The sequence below is a fragment of the Crocodylus porosus genome, unplaced genomic scaffold (genome assembly GCF_001723895.1).
Source record: "Crocodylus porosus isolate Cpor-Errol unplaced genomic scaffold, CroPor_comp1, whole genome shotgun sequence".
Classification (NCBI taxonomy): domain Eukaryota; kingdom Metazoa; phylum Chordata; order Crocodylia; family Crocodylidae; genus Crocodylus; species Crocodylus porosus.
Window position 1 is genome coordinate 2,418,539 of NW_017728923.1, and position 23,977 is coordinate 2,442,515.

Below are 23,977 nucleotides of genomic sequence, written 5' to 3' on the forward strand. Positions count from 1 at the left end.
GACCCCGGTGCTCTTTCCTGCCAAGGCAGGGGGTCGGACTAGATGATCTACCTAGGTCCCTTCCGACTCTAGCTACTATGAAACTATGAAACTACCTAAAGTGGAGTAGAACCAAGGGTAGAAGCTACGTCAGGAAATGCTGAAGAGAAAGACATCTGGTGGGCAGGTGTCAGTGGGATGGAGGGACAGAGGCATCTACTTGTGCTTAGGTTACATGCCTTCCCTCACTGAGTGCTCATCCCCTACCCTTCTATGAGCTCTACTTATATGGCCAAAGGTGGGCTCTATTGTTGCTGTTCAGAGTGACCTTTCCAGCTGCCTCATCACTGTCTGTGATACCTTGATGTTGGTCTCTTTGGAGAGTCCGGTTTCATACTGAGGGCAGACTCGTAAGGTGATCGAGTCTGGCTTCTTCCCCCGGTTTGTCAAGCATCCTGGCTCCAGGGTCTCTTGGAAAGTGCGAGTCCACTCAGCTGAGCGTGTCCGGAAGACGGGCTCAGAGTTCTCAATGGCTTGGCCGTGCTCCGGGCTGAAAGACAAGCCAGTCCCCAGCCTAAGCAGTGGGCCACAGTGGGCCGCTGTCCTGGTTTCTGTTGGGGAGCTGTCAACAGAGCCAGGACACGACTTCCGGGCCACCTGGAAGAGCGGCTTGGGGAAGTCCAGGCTGCTGGTGCGGACACAGTAAGCCTGACGCTTCTCTGTGATGCGCAGGAGTTCAATCTGCCGGCTGGGGAGGACAAAGTCACTGTCATACAGCTCTGGGAGTGGGCGGGGCTCCTCAGAAGGCAGAGCTGGGGTCTTGAGTTCATGGGTCTGCAGGACATCCGGGGCACTGTCTCTCAAGGTCCGGGTGATTTTCCTGCCACAGCAATCGGGCCCTGAGGACGAATAAACCAGATCCAGCTCCTTGGGACTTTGGGCCCTGCTAGAATCATAGTCACTGTCTGTTGCCAGGAACACCTCCGAGGAACCCTCCTCATCCGAGAGCCCATGGGAATCTGCAGGGAGTGAAAGGGAAGACAAATGTCACTACTCCTGAGCCAATGCTCAAGATGAATGGAATGGGCAGAGCATGGTTCTGGGCCCAGGCAACAAAAGCCAAAGAGAATCATACCCCTCCTAAGGACCTACATAGTCATGCCTCTAACTGGGGTCACTCAATGTCTGGCTTATCAAATCATGGATGGAGAAACATGCAAGTCTCAAGAAGCATCTATATCCTTTGGGGCTTCCAACTTTTCGTTTTTATGGCATTTACTGCTGACAGTCTCTGGAAGACCAAAATTAAAGTTGGAGCCACTAAAAGCAGAGGATTAAGCAGGGAGAAGATGCCATTTGCCATGGAGATCCATCCCTCTGCGATCTCCCACTTAGCTTTTTTCCCAGCTCCAGGTCAATTTTCTAGTGGACTGTGCAGCTGACAGAGGATTAGCTCATACAGCACAAGAGCTGAGGAAGCACATGCTTCCCCACTGAACACTCCACCAGCCTCCTGGACTCCTTAGCAAGCAAATGCCCCAGACCATGAAACAAATGTTTCAGGGTTCTCAAGCTCCAATCCTGGCTCCTCCTTCCTGATGCTGCTCAGTTGAATAGTGCCTACTTAGCAAGCATTTAATGGCCCCTGCTCTGCTATCTATGGCTTTGCACACATCTGCTGCCAGCTGGTTTTTAGATGCCTATCGGCTGAGTCAGAAAAACACAGGTTTTAGCTTCATTCTACTGTTAAAGGAGCTAAAAAACCAGCAGAGCCACAGCAGCAGGATCTGGATTCTAGTCTGCCTCCTGCTTCATTAACATCATTATGTTTTGTGGCCAGGTGAGTACATGGGATGTCCCCACCTCTCCCTAAGAAGAATGGGACAGAGATTTGCCAATTAATTCTGGGCCACAAGACTCTTCCCAGATGGTAGAAACTTAACTTTTGAGTCAGTGACATAGACCTGGAAGGAGCCCACAATCACTGCCCTGTACTACCCCAACTCCTGACTCCAAGACCCTTGCTCTTTGCTCTGATCTGTGGGGCCTGAAGACAGATTTCATATTCTAGGTGGAGTCTTCAGTGCCATTGGTTAGAAACATCTGCACTAGGATATGCAAACTGAGCCACTTGAACAATGGGACCCCTTGAAAAGCTACTTAAAGGACCAGCTGCTTGTGGCATGATCTGTCTTTTAACATGCGTGCCAATAGCCTGTAATAGGGCTGTTCAATCAGTAGCCCCTAAGGGTTCACTTGTCACTCCTGAGCTCACTGGACTCTTCTTCCCTCATCGCTCTCCTGCAGGGTCTCCAAGCTCCCTCTCCCTCCTCCAGCTTCTACTGTCTGTCCCTGGGGACAGCACAGCCTGTGGGGCCAAGGGAGACTGTGAAGCCATGGGGGACCTGGGGTGCCAGCACAGTGCAGGAAGGGGAGCCTGTGGCTTTCATGGCATATGGACAGCTCTGACCTATAACGGAGTTATGAACACTGAATGAGACCTCTAGGGAAAATGAAGTAATAACAGAACAAATGGAACAATTAGGTACAGCTGTTACAGAGGGCAGGTAGACACTGTAGTCACTTTTGTAACCATAGTGCAGTGTGGACATACACAAGCTAGTGTGGGCACCGATAACTATGTCTCTGTAATAGAATGGAGCTCGGGAGATATGACCAGCCTGCCAACCCTGCTTCTATTAGCCATGCTGAGCTTTGTGGTGTCACACCTATGTGGCCAGCAGCACTGAGGCTGGCCAGTTTATAGCTACCTTGAGTCTGCCTGCGCCACACTTCAGACCCATCAATGACTGCACTGTCCACACACCCAGAGATGGCCAGAACAGTTACTGCAGTCAAGACACAACCAGTCACTTTTCTACTCCTAACCATAATTTCAGTACCAAATGGGTATATGGGTAACAAGTCCTCCTACATAAGGTGGCAGGCTTTGAGGAAGACCCTCATAATGCCAGATCCACCGGACTTGGAAAGCTAACAGTCAGATGCTGCATCTACACGAGACGCTGACTGCACAGTTGTTACTGCAAAGGTCATTTAGTACTTATTTATAGCGGACTGTACTAAATCATGCCAACGAACAGCTTTTTTGTGAGGCTGACTGTGCAGTAGCCTGAGACTACTGCGCAGTAGTGTTGTGTCACTGTTTCTGCCATGCAACGCTACTGCACTGTAGTAGTGGGCTACTGCACAGTCAGCGTCTCATGTAGACGTGGCCAGAGGGCATTACCACAACATCTTCAGATGTATAGTAGGTTCAGTTGATCTTGCCTAGGCACTCAGGAATGGGTCAGATGGCCTCCTGAGGTCCCTACCAACACTGCTTTCTATGATTATATGATATACTCAGACAGGCTCTCTGTGCCTGCCCGCCAGGAAGCTTCATAAATAAAACATCAGGGCCCCTTACCGGAATTGAGCTTGCGGCTGGTTTCTGGAGAGGGAGTAGGTGAGGGAAGGTAATCCAGGTGGGAGGAGGTGGATTGAGTTTTCTCCTTCATTGCACTGGTGGATTCATGGAGGAACCAGGTGAGGGGCACACCACAGGATGGCTGTTTGTACCGTGCATGTTGCAGGGCATCCATAATCCAGCGCATCTCACGCCAGATTTCCTCCATTTGCTGCCAGGGAGAAACACAATGAACCGTTCCCTTCTAAATAAACAATATAATAAAGAAATACTGGTTTCCCCCATCTCAGATGAGATTATGCTTCCTCTCTGCAGAGCAGTCTGTGTATTGGGGTACTGGGGCCAAGAGCATCATCCAACAGAAGGCTTTTCCATACCATCACAGTGCCAGCTCTCAGTCCTAAGCACCCTCACTAAATAAAAACACATGGTGACTTTAGAGGCATTTTCACTGGGAGATCACAAAGCACTTTGTAAAGGAGGATCAGTCTCCTCAGACCACTGCTCAAGCTTCTCTGGAGAAGGAAAATTAGAGATTGAATCTGGTTTCCTACCTCCCAGGCTGGTGCCCTACTCCCTGTAAACACACAGCTTTGAATGTCCAGTGGGCTCTGTAAAGCCCCAAACCTTTATGTGAGCTGCCTGTTTCAGAGATGGGAAACCCAGAAGATAGGGCGCACTGCACTGCTTTGTGTGACCAGACCCAGAATGCACTTCCAGAGCCTGCCCCAACAAGGCAGGTCTCTCAGCTCTGAGAAGCAAGTGGAAGATTCAGGCTGGCTTGCATACAGGATGAGGAGCTCCCCTATTAGCACTGCTAATGCAATTGCTACAGGAGAGCAGGAGTAGCTGGGCAGAGCTCCAGATTCTGTCACAGGTCCTGGACCTCATGACTACATGGTCAAAGGAACTGGGTGATGCTATCTGAGTGCAGCACATCGGAGTTGAATGGAGCTCTGCAGTGGGGCTGCAGCTGGCAGAGGGAGATCCAGACCAGGACACACCTGTTCAAAGTGGGTAATCTGGGCACTGAGGTAAGAGGACATGGGCAGGGCAGACCACCTCATTCCCAGTGCTCTTTTCCTCCACATACCTGTATGTAGTCCTGAACCTGCTGGTGCCTCTGCTTAGCAGTGGTTAGTTCGGAGTCTGAGAAGGCCTCCCTGAGGCTCTGCTGTGAGAGAAGTGACTCGAGCTCCAAAAGTGCAGACACCTGACAATACTGAGTGATGAACTCCCGGTCATATGTGAAAAAGTGAACTAGAACAGAAAGATTGGAGATGAAAAGAGTGAGGCAGGGCTCAGAAGAGGTACCTCAGACAGAAATGGTTGACATATGAGTAGGTAGAAACTGACTCCAGCAGAGAGTTGTGTCAGTGAACCAAAAGACAGACCCAATCCTACAGTGAAGAACTCCCTCTGTAGCACACAGAAAGAAGTCATTCTACATCACAGTTGAAAACCACAACTGGGAAAAGCCACAATGAACTGAACAGGAAATGAGGACCATTGTCTGTCACCAGCTGTATCTCTGCACTATTCTCACCACTGGGTAGAAGACCCGGTTCAGGGAAAGCAGAAGTGAAGCCCCTTGCACAGACTGATAGAAGGGACAGAAGGCAATACAATGTAGCCTTGTCTCAGGTATACCTCAGTTCTAGTGAAGGAAAAATGACCATTTAGTGTTCCCACAGTCTACATAGGACCGCAGAGAAGAATGCCTCAAAGGAAGTGACTGGAATCCCAGAGTTAGTGCTATCATCCACTGTCCCTGTGTTAATCATGTATATCAGGATGCTCTATGAAATACCAGAAGCTTGATGGATTTTTGCAGTAGGACTTGCAATAGCATCCACAACCATAATCCACAGCAAACCTAAACCTTTATTCTTGCAAACCGCGGTTGGGGCAAACAAATCAAGCCATGTCAACCAGCCTTCAGCAGCAAGGACTGCTCAGGTGAGTGGCTGAAGAAAAAACAGGCGTTATCCCTGCAGAAAGTATCCCAGGAAGGCCTGCTCCTTTTCAAGCAAAGTGCTGCCTTCTTACATGGTGCTCCTGGCTTACACACAGCCTACTACAGCATACATGTTAACAGGAGGACCAAGAAGCTTTCCCCTTCCACCAGACAGGAGAGGGCCAGGTGGATCCCTAAGACAGCAAGAACAGGAGCAGACTGAGCCAGTGCTCCTGTTATCTAGCATGAACTGGAAAACCACCAATCCCACACTAATTCAGGCCCTTCAACCCCAATGTTTTTAGGAAGCCTTGAGCATCCCCCTTTCAAACTTTACTTTCCTGACATAAAGACCTTTAACCTGATCATTCTTTATGAACTCCCTCACTTAGAGTGGTGCTCAACACAACTCAAAACAACTGGAAGGCCAAGCCTTCTCCCCTGCTGCAGGATGGGGAAGATGCCTCATGGCAGGAATGAAAGGCACCATATACCACTCTACTCAGTCACTAGCAGACCAAAGAGTGTGTGCGAAGGAACCTATAGGGAAAGAAAGCAGCAGAGAGTGAAGGGGGTGAGTTCTGGAGGGGCAGGTTGCAGCCCAAGATGGGCTAGAGACTCATGGGAGCAGGGGTGGTTGAGCTACCTCAGCAGCTGCTTCTCACCTAGCTCAAAGATCTGGAGAGGCAGTGTGAGGAAGCCAGAGCGGGGAGTGTGAGGGTTGTTCTGGCCTGGGGCAGTGCAGACATCATCAGATGGAGGCATCAGCAGGAGAAAAGAGACCTGGCCCCCGAAGTCCAGCACCTCCTGGCTGTACAGACGGAAATCCTTGGCCTGGAGCATGCAAATACAAAACAAAAACCAGGTGTTACTGCTGCAAGTGAGTCCAGGGCAGCACAAAGTGACAGTTCCCCACTGTCCTACTCTGTAAGACAAGAACTCTCCACTGAACTCCTTACTAATGGGAGAGGGGGATAATTAGCAGCCATCATCTGCTCCCCAGATGCCAGTCACTATTATGTTGTTGTACTGGGCTGCAAAAGCCAATATCCTTTATTACAAACTAAATTATGTATTGCACCTTTCTTGTTGCTATTCTCCAGTGGTTTCTGTGCTGCTTATCTTGGAGCAGAATCCCACTGAGAGCCCCTCCATCCAACCAGGGGTGTGATCAGCTCCAGCTCAGCAGGTATTTCAGTAAGTACTTAGTGGTTAGCATATCCATTTCTCATTGAAGCCAATGAAAGTATTCATGTGCTCACATTTGTTGCTGGATTAGGACCCTAGTCCCAACTGTAGGTGATGGCGGGAGGGAAGCTGGGAGGGAAGTCAGCGCTGCTGTTATCCGGGCATCTGCTGGGAAGAGCAGTCAGCCAGGTCTGACTGCTCACATAGGTTCCTAGTTGAGTTACAGGACCTCCATCTAACCCAGGAGGTGCACAGTCCCACCAGGTGAAATGCCTTGTTGGACCTGGTCCTGGCCACAGGCGATGACCTGGTGAGGGGACTGCAGGTTCGCAATCATCGCCTACTGGAATTCACCATCCAGCGCAGGGTGTCAAAGGCCTGCAGCAAGGCAGCAGCCCTGGACTTCAGGAGGCACTGAGGTCCTGAAGGAGAGGGGAGTTGGGAGTGGTTGTTCCTTAAGGCGATAATCCTCCATGCCCAAAGGGTGACAATCCCAACTCAGATCAAAGGGGGCAAGAGTGCTCAAAAGCCCCTATGGCTCACCAAAAGCATCTAGGAACGTCTCAAGGCTAAAAAGGAAGTGTACACCCAATGGAAGGGAGGGGCCATCACCAAGGAGGATTATACCTCCATTGCTCGAAATTGTAGGGGGGCTGTTAGGAAGGCCAAGGCGGAGACAGAACTGGGACTAGTGATCCGGATCAAGGACAAGAAGTCCTTTTTTAAATACATAGGGGGTAAAAAGAAGGTATTGGGTAACATAGGCCCCCTCCAAGACGCGCTAGGAAATCTCTTTAACAATTTCTTTGCCTCCATTTTTCTGAGCAAGGGCCAGGTCATCCCCCACACTGGGATCCTGGATGGACCCACGAGAGGCGCAGCCAGACCCAGGGTCAGTGAGGACCTCGTCATTGAACTTCTGGTGGGACTAGACGTGTTCAAATCAGTAGGTCCTGACGATCTCCACCCCAGAGTGCTGAGGGAATTAGCTGAAGTCATTGCATGACCCCTGGCATGGCTTTACGAGCACTCATGGTGCTCTGGCAAGGTGCCAGAGGACTGGAAAAGGGCCAGTGTGGTCCCCATTTTCAAAAAAGGGAGGAAGGAGGCCCCAGGAAACTATAGGCCTGGTGACTGTCTATAAATTGGCCAAGGGAGACCAGCAGGCAATGGGAGAGTCCCTGTTCCCCCAAGCACTACTGGGAGTAACAAGGAATAACAGCCATAAGCTGACTGAGAGTAGATTCAGGCTAGATATCAGGAGGCACTACTTCATCGTTAGGGTGGCTAGGTTCTGAAACCAACTTCCAAAGGAAGTGGTCCTCGCTCCTACCCTGGGGGTCTTCAAAAGAAGGCTGGATAATCACCTAGCTGGGGTCATTTGACCCCAGCATCCTTTCCTGCCTATGACAGAGGGTTGGACTTGATCTGCTCAGGTCCCTTCCAACCCTACCTACTATGAAACTATGAAGCAACTGGCTTCTCCATGTCAGTGAATCTCAGCTCCAATAAGAGGTTGGTTGGAAAACTGGCTATTTCTAAGAGGCAGAAAGAATCCTGGTCTCTTCACAGAGGTTAATTGTAGAAGCAAAACAATTAAACAAAACACCTTAGTGCACAGCCAGGTCATATTACACATGAAAGCACAGAACCCGTGTTTTGGGTAAAAGGTAGTGAAAAAGCAGTTGTGGTAGAGAGAAATGTATTTGTAGCTGTTAGTGAACCAGCTAATTTAGTGACCCAGCTAACCAGTGACCCAGGTAACACTAAGCCAGGAAACAGAGAACTACCCTGCCTCAAGTGGGTGCACTAGGCCACCTGCCATGGCACTGGCCACAGGGCTGCACAGGCCACAGCTCCATTCATTCCTCCCTGCACTCCTCATCTCCCACTGCTACCTCTTGCAGAGGGATGTTGACCAAGGTCATCAGCTCCTTAATGGCCACTTGGAGCTCTTGATACAAGAGGTTCTGAGAAGTCTCTGACTCTGGCTCTGTGGGAATGGATTCCTCCGCACTGGCCAGGTTCTGCAGCCACTCCCACTCCTCCCTGGAGAAGAACAGACACAAACACACAGAGAAGAGAGAGATTCATTATCCATCATGGCTCATGAATGCATGTCAGACTGGATGCGTTAGGAGGCTGTTTCCCCCTGTCTAACAACCTGCTCCCTGGTGGAACAGCAATAGAGAGCACTGGACTATGGTCCAGTCAAACCTAGCAAAGCTTCTGGGTTTTGATCCTTCATATCAGATCCCTAGTGCAGCAACTGCCTAGGTTTGGAGAACAGTGTAAAGCTAATTCTAGGCATGCTAGGACAGAAGAGGCAGACAGCAAAGGTGGGAAGGTTTTGGGTTGGGTTAGAGTACTGATCTTGGGTGCTCACATTAAGCTACTCCTGACTTCATGTGCTCCACCCGACTCACCTGGAGATGTTGGAATTAGACCGAATCTTCACATGGCACAAGATGTTGGGCAACCGGTCAGGCACTAGCACACGGATCTGGTCCACAGCACTGCAGAGCTTTAGGTAGCCCAGGTAGAGACCTGAGGCAAGGGCCTGGCTGCTTCTCTGATGGTAACCCAGCTTGTCCTGAGAAGAAAGGAGAGATCTATACTTACCACCCTCACAGTGGGACTTGCACATACTCTCTTTCCTGCTCTTGCTCTAGCTACTGTAACATAATTGGCAGAGACAGTGGTAGGGCTGTCCAGGTTTTAAGGAAGAATCCCTGCGCTACTCAAGTCCTAGCTATGGAGGGGGGAACCAACCCAGAACATAGCTCAACTCAAACTGAATAGCTTTTGCAGTCTGAATGAGTTCCGTTCAGTTGTTTCATCTGCACTTCCAGCCTCCTGCCAGGACCAAAGCCCTGGGAGCCTAGCCACTCCTCTGGCCATTCCAGCCCCACAGGGAGCAGGAAGTATTGGCAATCCCACAAAGAAGCTTGTTGTCAGGTTTCCAGCCCCATGCCGCAATCACCCCCAGATTCAGACAGCGTCGGAACCAGCCCCTTTGTGGTTGGCCTGTCGCTAATCCCAGCTGGCATTTACAAGGGCTTTGTGTAAGCAGCCTCAATAGCCCCTTGTACAGGTGCTTGAGTGGGTCTTGTTGAGATAGACACAGGTCTGAAGGGAGGAGAAAAGAAAGAGGCGGCAATGCAAGAAATCAGAGGGCAGAAAGACAAAAGGAAGGCTGTCAGGGAAGGGAAATTCCTTGCATGGATTTGCTAATAGGCTGGGAAAAAAACAATCAAGGGAAGCAAAAGGGATTAAAAGGGCCTAGACAAGTACTTGGAGAGATAAATACCACATTGAGGGGAGCAGCCATAACTGCTCATGAGTGGGACAACCCAGACTGACCCCCAAGCTTTATTCTGTTCTAAGGATGCCCAGGATCCCTCTCCCACCGAACCAGCTTTCCTCCGGTAAGAAATGGCTACCTGCACTGTGATCAGTAACACGTCCAGGGCTGTAGGTTCTTCTGGGGAGGAGACGGACTTGCGGCTGCTCTGCAGCTTGGAGATGGGAACCCAGCGGACACTCTCGAACGTCTGGTTCGTCTTCACCTCCTTCAGGGTCACGATCAGAATGTTGCCTTGCTTGTCTTTGACTGGCTCAAAGAAGGCCTGTCCCAGGTCCTGGATTCCCAGCAGCCCCTTCACAGGCAGAGAGAGAGACACATACAAATGGCAGAGAAAGAGCTATGTTATGCAGCACTACTAGCTCAGCAGGATTCTAGCTCTTCCATCTGCTGAGATACTATAAGGAAGCAAAGGAGGGGGATGACCAACAAGCTGCAGCCAAGGATATACATGAGGGACCTCTCCTTGCCTGCAAGCAGTAAATCTGCTTCTGCTAATGACACAGAGCTATGAGTGGTGCCTTTTCCTCTATGTTCAGCAGGTCTCCCTGTATCACCCAGTTGTAGCACTTATCTTGGGAGCTAACAGACGCTGAGACTGTAGTGACAGCTCTGGTGTTCAGGGACACTTATAACACTGGAATGTTATGGGGACCTGAGGTCATCACTCACACAACTTTCAATCTCAGTGGCTCCTGACATTATGTTACTATCCTGGAGGTTCCCTCTTGTAGCCCTCTGTGCTTGTTTTCTAGGGACAGGAAGAGGTGGAGGGTTTCTCATGGCAGCACCTCTGTGAATCACTGGTCAGAATATCTGCCTGAGGGTATTTCTGGATTTACATGGTGACTGTGTCTTGGTGGAAAATGACCTGGATTATGCCCATCAAACCCACCCACCCTCTCACCTGCATCTGCGAGATGGCTAGCAGCATCTTGAAGCGTGTTTGCAAGATGCAGGAACAGGACGACTGGGAGACAGTGACACACTGACGCAGCCACAGGATCTCATCCCACATGCAAGATACCTGCAGCATACCAAACAAAGGCATCAGCAGCTCCCTCTCCACCCAGGATTTCACACTATGCCTACAACCCAGGTGAGGTGTTCAGCCCCTCATCAGAAACACTAGGTGTTCAGCCAGCACTGAGTTTCTGGTGCTCCTCCCCTAGCATAGTGTGTCCTTCCTCTAGCCATGCTTGTTGACCACTTATCTATATTTCAGTGCAAGTCAGTGCAACCCCCCACAGTGTGTTTATGGGATACAAGCTCTGAAGTGTATTTCAGCCTCTCTGAAATCATTGTGGGGATTTAGTTCACTCCACTCCCACTCATAGTATTGGCCCAGTACTGGTACTAGTGATAACTGCAGTTCTTGTAGGTAGGGTGCAAGGGCAAGAATATTGGATTTGTGTAGGTCCCATATAATAGTTGTCGTCCGTTACAATTCCTCTGTGATCAAGAACATTTTAAACATAAATAAGAGAAATGCAAAAGGATGCTCCTCACCAGATGAGAAGAACTGTATGGTATAGTAGATCAAATCTGGGGCCTAAACTCATGGGCAGCATCCCTTTTAACAACTAGTATCTAAGAAAAATATTTTGCCTACAGCTGTGTATGATTTCATGGGAGTATAACAATGCTGGCACTTAGAGCCTAAATGATGTTAAATTAAAGGCAAAATAGGATCTGATGTGGGATCCCAATAATTACACTTCCTGCCAGGCCACACATGCCCAGCAGGAGGAGTGACTGTGGGATCAAGAATCACATCCCATTGTTCCATATTGCTGGTACAGGGGGAACCTGATCCTGGGCTCTCCCTGCACTGGCAAGTAGCAAGCTTGGCTCCCTGGGCTCCCATGGCTGGGAGCTCCAATGAGCTGATCAGGTGCTCCCAGCCTCTGGAATGCACAAGGGTCTTTAAAGGCTCCAGTGTGCTCCAGGGGCTGGGAGCACTGGCCACACATTCAATTAACGGCATGACAGGAACCAGCCACAAAGTTATGACACATATTTTGCATAATAACTTTGTGGCTTATTCCTCATTTTATCATGCCATTAATTGAATAAATATGTGACCAGATCACTACTTAAGATATGACTAACCAGTTACTCATGTCTTAAGCATAAATTTTGTCAGAGGCTTTAGATATTGTTGCTGCTGCACCAAAATGCAGCAGTGAAAGAGTTAAACACAGACCTAGTGAAAAAGAGGCAGAATAGCCCCACAGAGAAAAGCAATTACATAACCCCAGCAGCACAGATAGTGCTTAGTAGCACACAGTTTGCAGCAGGAAGGAGATAAGAGAGGGTCATGCTGCCCATTACAATCATATCTTGTAACCTTTGTACATGAAGGCCTGGGCTTCAGGCATTTTATCAGCACCTGGGCTGCTGTGAAAGCATCCTCTCAGGAGGTTTCTCCATGAGTACCTGGAGTGGGATAAGTGCTATAAACAATATATGCTCTTGAGCTTTGTTACCCCAGACAGGACCTACTGCTGCCAGTAGAAGGATGGCATTGGTGTAAGTTAAGTCAATGGGCTGCTGCTTTCTGACTACCTTACTGGAACAAGTTCTCCTTGATGTTCTACTATGCACAGCATATACAAGCAGCATCACTGAGATGCCCCAAAAGGCGATATCGAGGGACCAGATGTGTGCTGTGGTCTAGAGACTGGTAAAACCAACAGAAGCAATGGTCTCAAGCTTCAGCAGGGGAAACTGAAGTTGGAGATTAGGAGGAACTTTCTGACTATGAAGGTGGTCAAGTATTAGAACAAGCTACTTGGAGAAACCGTGGAATCTCCATCCTTGCAAGTTTCGAAGAGCAGGTTGGACAGACACTTGGCTGGGCTGGTTTAGCTGGGGATGATCCTGCCTTGAACACAAGGTTGGACTAAATGATCTTGTGAGGTTCTTTCCAGCCCTACTTCCCTATGACCCTATATTCAGAGTGGAAGAGGCTCCTAGATTGTAGTGCTCCACCCACATGGACACACCTGGGCATGAATGAAGTGGGCTGAAATGCAAAAGTAAACCAGCATTTGAGGACACTTCTTACCAACTCCCTGCCCCATTCCAGCAAGAGGTGAATCAGTGCCCCATGCTGCCAGGAGCTCTTGGTGGGTGAATGCATGATGTATACTACTACGTATGCTTATTAACAGAAAAGGCACAATACTAAGTCTGACTTCAACAGTTAGTGCCTAATTTGCTTATTTGCATGGTGACCAGCACCCAGCCTCAAATCCACCACTGATGGTGATGGTGAGTTAGGCCCATGTACAAACGAAGGTGGTCTGCAGACACTAGCAGGACAGAGTGCTCAACTACATTACCTTGGTGAACCAAAGGAAGTCCTGCATGAGCAGGCAGGAGTAGGTATCATCAATCTCCACCACAGGGATCTGATCTTCATGCGTGACTAGAATGTTATCATCTTTGTAAAAAATGGATGTCAGGTACAGGCCCCTTTGGGGAGAGAGGAGGCAGATTTACTGTTGGAGAAAGGGTTAGTTTCCAAAAGGTCTGTCCTTTAGAGTGCATGGGGGGAACAGGGAGTAAGAGAATCAGGAAACCAAAGGCAGGAGGGAGGGCATTTGTTTGTAGAAGCAAGGCAAACTTTCTAAGCCACTGAAACTTCTATGGTCTATTGTTACCATGGCTCAGTGCTCAGCCTACCCAAGTTATAGGCCAATTCCCTTGAAAACTGTCTTGTTCCAAGGGACAAGCCCATTTCCTCCAAGAGTAGGAAAGCCCTTCAAAATATGGGCTGTTGGCCAAGTTTAATAGCTATTCCTGTCACATGCAGGGAGACCATACTGGCTGCACACTGTATAGTATTGAGACGAGCTCCTAGCACCCCTGTTGACCTGCCCTCTTACCTTTTCAGTGTCTTCAGGAACTTGCTGCCAGGGTGGAAGAGGTGCTTAAGGCTCTTTGAGACAGAGTGCTTCCTGCTCTGTGGCTGGTTCTTGCAGGGTTCTGGGCAAACAAGGGAACATACAAACACTAAACTGGGATGTGGGTAAGTTACCTACACTGCAGCAATCACCAGAGTATGCAGGTGCTGACAGTGCCAAGTGCCACTGAACATACTAGTGTAAAAGTCCTACAAATTAAACCTGGGTACAATGCATGGGTAGTACAAGCTTTCACACATCGTTTCTGTCTTGGATTTGGCCCTGTTGCCTATAGGTAAAGGGCTCTATAGCCTCTTACCAATCCTTCCTTACTGCTAACTTTCCAAATGCTCATGCAGCTGTTTGATTTCCAAGCCCAAAGAAATTTGAGAAGCAAGAAGACAGAGGGGTTAGGTCTTATTCACACCCCAGAACCTTTGGAGGTTTCCCAGCATTGGGAATGAGCATTTGGTCATGATCTCTCTGTCCGTCTGTCTGCGTCCTTCATAGACAGGACACTGTAGTTAACCCAGTCCCCAAACTGTGACTTGAGATGGCTGCCAAATCTGCTAAATCACAAGGGTGGTTTTGTGAGAAAAGCTGTAGCAGTCAGGGGAGGGAACGGGCAAAATTTCCCACCATAAAACAACTTTTTGAAAGCCTCACACATTCAAGAGCAATACTGCCACAAGTGAAGGGATGCAAAGTAAGAAGGGACAGCTGTATTTATTCAGTTTAAGAACCCAGCTGACAACTTTATCCACTTGCTTCTGTCATATCCAGTAACTCCAGAGGTTGGCAAAGTATGGCCTGTGGGCCAGATCCAGCCTGTGGAGGGTCTTTGTGCAGCCCATAGCAGGTCCCTCAGTCCTGCCTGGCGCAGGCGCCATCTGGCCCATGGCAAGTCCCACTGCCCCCTGGGCACGCAGCAGGGCTAGGGCAGCTCTGCAGCTGGACTGCCCTTCTACACAGCACAGGTGACACCAGCTTCTGACTGCTGCTGTTGCTGGCCCCAGCCCCATGGTACTGGTGGGGACCTGTGCACACAGCCCCAGCTTGCCCCACACCTGATCCAGACTCAGTCTGGATGGACCAGCTCTGGACCAGCCAGAACCCGCATGCACAGCCCTACCCCGGCCTACTCCGTGCCTGCTCCAAGTTCACCAAATCACTCTGAGAAGTGGTGGCAGCAGCAGTGGCTGGGCAGAAGCTGCTGCTCAGGGTGGGGAAAAAGTGGCCCCTCCCCTTCACCACTGCCAGGCCTCCGGGCTCTAGGGGAGCTCTTGCTGCAGCCTCCAGAATCCCAAACACCCAAGCTGCACTGTGGCTCCTCTGCACTGCCACCACTGTCGCGCTGTGGGGCCTGGAGGTGGCAATGACAGTGGCAGAGATGAGCCGCAGGGCAGCCTGGGCACAGGCTCTGGGCAGCTGCAGCAAGAAAGGCCTACCAGTGGTGAGGAGGAGAAGACCACTTTTCCCCTATGCTGAGCAGCAGCTTCTTCCTGGCTATTGCTGCTGATCAGCATGGGCAGGTGGTCCAGAGCAGGTGCAGGGTGGACTGGGTAGGGGCTGTGAGTACAGTCGCTGGCTGGTCTGCTCTGGCCAGAGTGAGTCCTGAGCAAGTACAGGATGGGCTGCAGTTGGGGCTGGGGCTGTGCATTGTTGCCAGTGGCGTGGAGGAGCTGCAGGGTGTGTGGGCTCTGGGCTGTTGTGGGGTGGGGCTGCCAACCAGGCTCTGGCAACTCCCCAGAACTCCCTCTGTGGCCCGCGGGCCAAAATAATTGCCTGTCCCTGAGTTACTCCAAGTTCACTGTTAGGAGCAGTTTTTACAAGCCAGCAGGGACTGCCTGGCCTCAAGCACTGCTCTGTGCCTTTCTGCAGATCCAGACTCACCATGGCAGACGCAGTGCTGATGCACTGTCTTCACCTGGCTGAGGAGATGATCCAAGGCTTCAGCCTGTCCCCTTCGCCTTGGTGCTCTCCCATCATATTCACGCCAGTCTGTGGGCAAGGAGATCAATCATTATCTCAGTCCTTCTGCTGCTGCCTCAGGCTGACGGAGCCTCATCTGACCCCTTCTACCTCAGGGTCCTTCCTGCCTCACTGCTACTTTCAGAAACAACTGTTTCCTTCTACTTTCAAGCCTGCCTTCTATCACCAGGCCTCAGGGCAAAGCCTTCAAAGCTGGACATAAGAAAAAACATCCTTTCCGTAAGGGTAACTAGAATCTGGAACACACTCCCAGCAAAGGTGGTGCAGTTGCCATCCTTGGAGGTGTTCAAGGGGAGGCTGGACAAGTACCTTGTTGAGTTCGTTTGAGCCCAATAACCTCTTGCCCATGGCAGGGGACGAGACTTAATCATCTTGCAGGTCCCTTCTGGTCCTTTGATTCTATACATCATGGTACACGGCACTAGGGAGCACTGCTATGGAAACACCTGCTCCTGCTCCACTCATGCCACACATCAAAGAGCTGCCACACAGCTGCCATTAGACCAGTGCTGTACCCAGCTCCGTTCTCAGCTGCAAGGTGCTCTTCAGAGCAGCACTGGGCATAAAAATGGTGCCAAAAATCTTTTGTGAGAGATGTGCATGTAGTGTGAAGGACTGCATGAGGCCAGTTTCCAGAGTGATGTCTCATAGCCCTGTTCAACAGTGCAGATATATGTTATGAAGCTACAATAGGCCACTTGGCTCTTTATCATATTGTAGCCCCCACCATGTGTTCTGCAAGTGCTGTAACTGGGTCACAGGATCTAGGGGCCTGCAGAGCCCATGTGTGTGGGAGGAAAGTAGACCGTTTCTTTGGAAAAGGCATTCTCTTACCCACAACCTGCCTCCCCTCCCCCCGCTGCAATTTCTCCAGGTAAGAGGGCTCAACTAACAACCTCTATTTGTGCCCCTGACCAGGGGGGATGGTTACCAAGATGAAAGCCAGACTACTACAGGGGAAAGGTGGCTCCCTGCCTGGGAGCAGATGCACATCTGGCAGGGTCGGATCCTCAACCAGTGGGCAAGGAGGCAGTTCTGGTGGCCTCACTGGTGCTGTGCCCACTCCTACCCACTGAGATTCTGGCCTGATATTTTTTCAGAGTAGAGAGTATTAAAGAAAGAGGTGGAGATGTAACAGAACACAATCAAAAAACCTCTTTTCACTTGCAAGATATGGGACAGAGTCTTCAGTATGTGCCCCCCTTTGTGCAGCTTATGGCATACCTGCACTGTCCCCTGGACAAGAAGGTGGCTCTGGAGAGTGATCCCAGGCCCTTCTTCATGGGGTGGCACAGAACTCTCTGTCTGTGTGTATGTTGCTCTTGATCTTCTAGGTCATTAAGTTCAGGCTCAGGAGAGAGACAGGCCATGCTCAGCACCATTATGCCAAATACCTACCCAACAGCTAGTAACCAGCAGTGGTAACTGGTAGCCAGAGAAATGGAATTTAACAGCTGTGACCAGCAGGAGATGACAAATAAAGGTAAAGAACAAGTCATGTCTGTTGCAGCTGCTCTTCACTATTCTTTGACAAATCTTTCCAGTGTCTTTCTCCAGGACTTTCCTGGAGCTGAAGTTGCTTTAGGCTGGTGTCAAAAATAGAGCTCATGTAGGTAAATTAGCCAAACCACGTGCCAGCTCTACCTGATTACATGGTACCCAAGGACTGAGACAGGGGAACCAGGGCTCAGAGCTCTTTTACATTAGGTTTACATTACTAGGTCTAAATACCCCCTACCCTGCGAGCTGCTGTTTTCCATGGAAAGTTCAGCTTGTTAACTTTGGCTGCAACTTGGCACTATTTTTAGGTGCTTTAAAAACACCCTGGGAGGTGCCTGACTATATTATACTGGGAAAGTTACTGACTCTTATGGAGGGGAGAAATGGTAAAGAAGATAAAAACTGAATAAACAGTATGCTCAGCTTCAACTAGATTCCATATAGGCATTGCACTAATGTGCACCAATATGATCTAATAAACACACACACACTCAATAGGCCAGAGTCTAATTTATGCCTTGGCAGCATTACACCATTCTGGCACTGTAAAGGAGCTTTAAAATGAGTATCACTGTTATTTCTACTGACTGCCAGAACAGTATACAGCCATCTTAACCTGAATAGACCCACCATATATATATTATTTATATGTACATTAGCAATGTCAATGCACAATACTGTATTACACAGGCAACCCACATTGCACACACACTTCCAGATCCAGACCCAAAATGTAGTACTCTCTGTATTATTTACACACAGGCATTATTATACAGTTCATGCCAAAAACTATGTTAATGCAGCTGTATTAAGTCTACCCCTCTACCAAGCCAGAATGTGTTATTGATGCAACTTTAATTCAGCCTCCTCGCTCCTGTGCATTATGATACAGCCTTTAAATATACAAATTAATTTCCACAGAAACCCTGCCTCATTCAATGTGCAGGATGTCCTGTGCCCAATTCATGAGCTGCTATTCAATGAGCTGTGTTCTCATCAGTGACCAAAGCATAGTCCATGCCTCACACTATTCAAACCCTGTTCTAAGGACAGAGTTGGTCATTCCTTCTTGAACTTTTCTATGGTGCTCTCAAAACAGTATCTGAGTACTTAAGAAATATTAATAAATTTACTGTCATACCACTCCTATGAGGTAAAAAGGCATTATCCCCTTTTTTTACAGATAGGAAGCTGAGAGACAGAGATCAAGGTCAAAATATGCAGTTATTTTGGGTGCCCAGATTGCGAAACCAAGACCCTGATTTTTCACAGCAGTTAGCATTATATGGCAGTTTAAATGGCAATGGCACAGCTACCGTTCTTTAACTACAATTATGACTGCTTGACGAGTCTGTACATGAGACCCCCAGGTCTCCAGTCAGGCACTAGACACTGTGCAACACACAAATTGCAGCTGCTGGTGAGAAGCTTGAGTGACTTGCCTCATCTCATGCTGGATCTCTGGCAGAGACTGAACTAGAAACTAATTCTTGACGGTACCTTCAACTGCAGAAGCTGTGTTCTCTTGTCCCTGCAGTCCCCTGCCTCATTCATGGGGCACATATTTCAACTTCTGCCACAAAAGTGTTCCAGACAAACAAAAAACTGTGTCAAAGCATACACACAAGGGAAAGAATTGCAGTGGTGATCTTAATGTAGGCATCTCTTAATTTTTCACTGCTTGATTTTGCAATTTTAGTATTGTTCTTTTGGCAAATATTTTTGTATATAATATCCTTCTTCTTTAAAAGCAAACAACAACAATCCCATCAAGTTGCATTGTATTGACACTACATTAGGTTATCAGCAGGGCTGGAGCCTTCATAGACATGTCACAGACCTCTACCAATTGAACTATTGGAAAAGTTGAAAGAGGTAGTAAATAGGTGGCCATCCTCTCCGTGAACCATTATTCTAGGGCAGAGATGGGCAAAATGTGGCCTGCTGGGCCATTCTACCTGGCCCGCAGGGCCCCTAAAAAATTTAGAAGATGAATACTTATCTGCCCCTGGCTGCCTGTCATGTGGCCCTTCATGGCTTGCCAAAACTTAGTAAGTGGACCTCTGCCCAAAATAATTGCCTGCCTCTGTTCTAGGAGAATGGGATGATGGGATGCATCACCAATATCTTGACAACGTTTGCTGATGGCAGTTGAATGGTGAAACTCAGAGAACTGAGTTCCACATCAGTCTTGGGAAAGCTGTTAATTGGAAAAGAGTTTTCTCATTTCCCTTAACCTTCAACCTTCTGCCTCTTCCGCTCCAACCAGTACCTGTCCCAGTCCCATCTCTGTGCAACCCCAGGTTCTATACTGTGATTCTGTTCTTGTTTTTAGCCAGTCCCAAGCTCCACTCTGCAGGCTTCTGATCCTAATCTCCATCTCTTTGCCCAGCAAGATGTAATGCATTTACCTAACGGCAGCTCTTGAAGTACAGAGCATTCCAGTGAGTGCAAATGTTGCTGGTGCCCACATTAATACCCCACCCCCACATGCTGTCAGAATGGTCCAAAGCATAAATGGGAATCATACTATAAGCTCCACAGACAACCTGGAAGGTCTGACCCAGCAAAACTGCCCCAAGTGTCAGCAGTTTTCACATTCCACAGGGATTCTACTTACTTGAGGGGATTGCAAAGGGTGGCACCGAGGCCTGAGGGGGTCCCCAGCCTTTCATGTTGTAGGCAGATACCTGGACATAGTATGCTGTGCCCTGCAGGGAACAGGAAAACAACAGAGAGTAAAAATGAGTGGGAAGTCTCACAGTTCACCATTAACAGCCAGGAACATTCCCTTCACCAGGAGCATGTCCCCATGTTAGCCCAACATTCCTCCTTCTGGGAGCCCACAAGGCCCAATGACCCACATAACTTGCAGCAATCCACGCTCACAGTAAGTAACTGCAGCAAGGTCACTGGCTTGTGGTTTGTGCAGCACTTTTGTGGATAGGGCACCTCTTCCTTCCTTTTTCCAAAGATAAGAAGAACAATGCTTTCAGTGCTTCTGAAACTGGGACAGTGATGGCCCTGGTCACAGGGCCAGATTTTCAAAGGTCTTTAGATGTCAACAGTGATGACAGGCACTTAGAGCACTTTTACATGTGCTCTGGGCGTGGGGTGGGGTGCTTCAATTAGAGTGGCTTTGAGAGCTGCTATAATTAAAGCAACACAGTGTCTTGTGTATCAGTGGCCCCCATGCTCCAAAAGGGTGGCGGGCTTGAACTAAAGATTTTTTGACAAGCTTTAGTTCAAGCATCCCCACTGCCCTTTTGAAGTGCAGGGATACTGATACATGAGAAGCGGGAGGCTGCAGAAACATGGTAATTACTGGTGATCCTGATTTTCCATCTGCAAAACCCAGAGTTTCTTATTTTAAGGAGAAAAACCCAGATTTTCTCCTTTAAAGGAGAAAAATGCAGGAAACGGGTTTTCCATATAGACTGGCAGAGTTCCAGCCTGCATGTGGCTGGGGGAGCAGGAGGAGGACAGTCAGGCAGGGGAGAACATATGCATGTGCACACATACATATGCACATGGCTGCTACACAGCCTGGAGAGTAGCTCCCACCAGTAAGTCAAGGTGAGGGGGGAGAATTGAGGCCCCTACAGTGAGGGAGGGAGAGAATTAGGCAGGGCTGGGGCTGGTGCCCAGCTGGGGTGGTGCACGGCACTTGGGGCCTGGGGCCATGCATGGCCGCAGGGCCCTGGCAGGGAGTGCCACAGGGCCGGGGGCGGCTTGTCTGTGGGGTGGAACTTGCTCCCCGCTACTGTGCACGCTCCTAGGAGGGGGGCATGTGCCCCCCAGATTTGTGCATAGAGCAGAGGCAGGTGTGAGCTGCCCCCTATGGGCCTTGGGCTTCCCACCCTTCCCCCCACGGCCTCTGCAACTCAGCAGGCAGGACCCAGTGCAGCAAGGCAGAGCAGGGCAGGGAAGTTCAGTGCCACTGCCATGAGCCCTGTGCTGCCATGGCAAGGTGCCCCCTGCTCACCCGGCAGCAGCAGGAGCAGAGGCACAGAGTTGCGATCCTTGCTACTGCTGGGCAGGCACAGGATACCTCACTATGGAGACGCGAGGCTCCCAGAGGTGGCATGAGCCTCCCTGCCCAGCCCCTCTATGCCCTGCCATGCTGGGTCTCACCCACTGGGCTGTGGAAGCCCAGAACAGGGCAGCTGGGCAGGGAGCTTGAACCTGCGGTGGGCAGCTTGTACCTGCCCCCGCTCCATTGGCTCTGCTCTGGCTGTACCATCCATGTGGGAAGGGAAACTGGGCTTCACACTCCAGTCCACTGCAGCAACCATCACCTTCCCCAGGCAGTAGCTGGGTCTCGGGCACTGTTGCAGGGGCAGGACACTGCAAACCCAGGTCCCTGGCTCCATAGCCCTGGCAGGTAGGGGGGGAGGGGGAAACGAGGAGGGCTGTGGGTGGGGAGTGAGAGGCAATGGCATGAGTAAGGCATCAGCATATCAGGGCTGCTCAGCACCACAAAGCAGTGGGTGGGGAAAGCCACAGCTGGATTTGCATCCTGGTGAGCAAAGGGGGCAGGGGCAGCTCTGATTTTCCAAATTGCTTTAAAATTGTAAATATAGCAATAAAACACTGTGTTCAATTGATACCTATGTATATAGTGGTGTTTCATTTTAATTGTGGATTTGGGGAGTTTAAATCAGAGAATTTGTGATTTTTATCAGAGAAACTGCAACTTTTAAAAAGAGAAAAACAGGATCCATGGTTCCAGCAGACTCAGTTAATCGAGTCTGCTCTGACATGCTGTAATTACAGTGCATCGGAGCTGCCTCCGTGTTCGTGTACAGGCACCCTTGGTGTCCATTTCTGTCCTGATCATCTAGGTATCCAGATTTGGTCATCTACATGACAAACTTGTCTGTCTAAGTGCCAAAAATGCTGCTTACACACAGGATGGCATTCTATTCCTGAGTGTGTAGACTTATGCAGGTGGACAAGATGTGTGACTGCAGTGACGAAGACTGAGCACGTGAAGTAACAGCTGGGTCATGCCACTGTGGATGTGTAGCAGCCTTAGATGTCCAGAACTGGAGCTGGCCAGGACCCATAACTACCAGACTTATCCATAGGAATGCAGAAATGTATATTTTGAGCACTCACCTGGGAAGCTGGATGGCCTGGGTTCTAGGGCCCCTTGCCCAGAGCGGGTTTGAACCCAGGTGTCTCTGACTTCCTATCACAGTGCTCCATTCACCATGACATAGATCAGCCATTATCCAGTCCCTTCTCTGGTGTTCCTTATCAAGCTGAGCCACTAACACAGCTATTGGAAAAAACGGATGGAGCCCAGTGCAAGAGGGAAGTTTCTGCCTCATTGGGAGGAAGGGCTCAGGCAAGAACAATGGTTTCCAGTCTTCTAGGTCAGCAGCTACCTGATTTAGCCAAATATCCTCTAGCTCAGGGGTGGGCAAAATGTAGCCCGCTGGCTGGATGTGGCCCACCAAGCCATTCTATCCAACCCGTGGGGCTCCCAAAAAATTTAGAAAATTAATGTTAAACTGCCCTGGGCCTTGATGGCTTGCCAAAACTCAGTAAGTGGCCCTCCGCCCAAAATAATTGCCTGCCCCTGCTCTAGCTTGTGCTCTTTTTCCTTACTCCACATACCGCCCCCATCTTGCAGCTGCCCAGGGGGCCAGTTTCAAAATAATCACACAGGAAGGGCCTGAAACATTGCTGACTCTGGCGGGGTGGTTAGATCATTGTGCTGGGAAGTCAGAGACCCAGTTCAGACCATCTCTGACTGCCCTGTTGTAACATCAAAATCCCATCCTCCTTCCTGCCCAGATCCATACACCACCCTCCCTTGGAGCTTTAGTCTTGCATCTTCTACCTAACTCAGACAGTTGCTCTCCACGTTTTCCTGTAGTGCCTGCCCCATGCCCCCATCTGCCTCGGTAGGTGCATCCCAACACCGGTGTGCATCTTCTCTTGGTATTCTGAGTCCAGCAGGCTGTATGCAGCAGAGGGGATCAATCACATGGGGTTGTAAGTGATTTTTGAATTTCCCAGGGCTCCCTAGCAGTGACCTTCTCCCTTGTCTCACGTGTACTCTAGGGCAAGTGAAAAACCAACCTGCTAGAGAGGAAAGGAAGGCACAATAACTTAGTATATGCCAGTTTATCTTACAGTTACCTTTAGATCCTTCTCAGCCCCTGCATCTTACTTTTGCTCCTCTAGCTCAGTCTCAATCTCTTACTGGGAAGTTTCTTCCAACAAGAAAGGTTTCTTCCAGTCAGTGAGGAGCCCTTCCCACATTCCCTGCATGTCAGCTAAGAAGTCCCTAGAGCAGTGGTCTCCAAGCTTTTTAAGTAGGAGATCACTTTTGGAATTTAAAAGCAACCCAACATCTACTGCCACCCCCTCCCCTCCCCTCCTCCCCCACCCAGCAGGTAAGTCTGTGGGAAGGGAAGTGGGGGGGTCAGATCAAGACAGGGAGAAAAAATTATTTGGGAGCATGTCCCCCCAGCAGGTTAGAGGAAAAGGTGGGGGGAAGAGAAAGGGCTGTGGGGGGGGGGGCAGGGCAGATTGAGGTACCAGCCCTAGCCCCACTCCTTCCCTTACCACTGGGGCCTCGATCTGCCTCCCCACAAATGGTGGTGAGGGAGGGAGTGCGGCAGGAGCAAGGGGAGGCCTTG

At 49.7% G+C, this 23,977-nt stretch overlaps 1 protein-coding gene across 6 annotated transcripts in view; it reads right to left on the reverse strand.

Moving 5' to 3' along the window:
* The window catches only part of LOC109313402 (ankyrin repeat and fibronectin type-III domain-containing protein 1-like), a 538,031-nt gene that overhangs the window by 3,663 nt on the left and 510,391 nt on the right, over positions 1-23,977 (reverse strand). For all 6 annotated transcript variants that reach the window (XM_019539945.1, XM_019539947.1, XM_019539944.1 and 3 more), the window contains 12 exons: positions 19,942-20,032; positions 15,723-15,830; positions 13,812-13,911; positions 13,266-13,398; positions 10,826-10,945; positions 9,998-10,213; positions 8,981-9,147; positions 8,453-8,603; positions 6,032-6,200; positions 4,503-4,669; positions 3,410-3,620; positions 340-998 (listed from right to left, as the gene is read on the reverse strand). In XM_019539945.1, the coding sequence (XP_019395490.1) occupies positions 340-998; positions 3,410-3,620; positions 4,503-4,669; positions 6,032-6,200; positions 8,453-8,603; positions 8,981-9,147; positions 9,998-10,213; positions 10,826-10,945; positions 13,266-13,398; positions 13,812-13,911; positions 15,723-15,830; positions 19,942-20,032 (2,292 nt within the window). The remainder of the gene's footprint in view (positions 1-339; positions 999-3,409; positions 3,621-4,502; positions 4,670-6,031; positions 6,201-8,452; positions 8,604-8,980; positions 9,148-9,997; positions 10,214-10,825; positions 10,946-13,265; positions 13,399-13,811; positions 13,912-15,722; positions 15,831-19,941; positions 20,033-23,977) is intronic.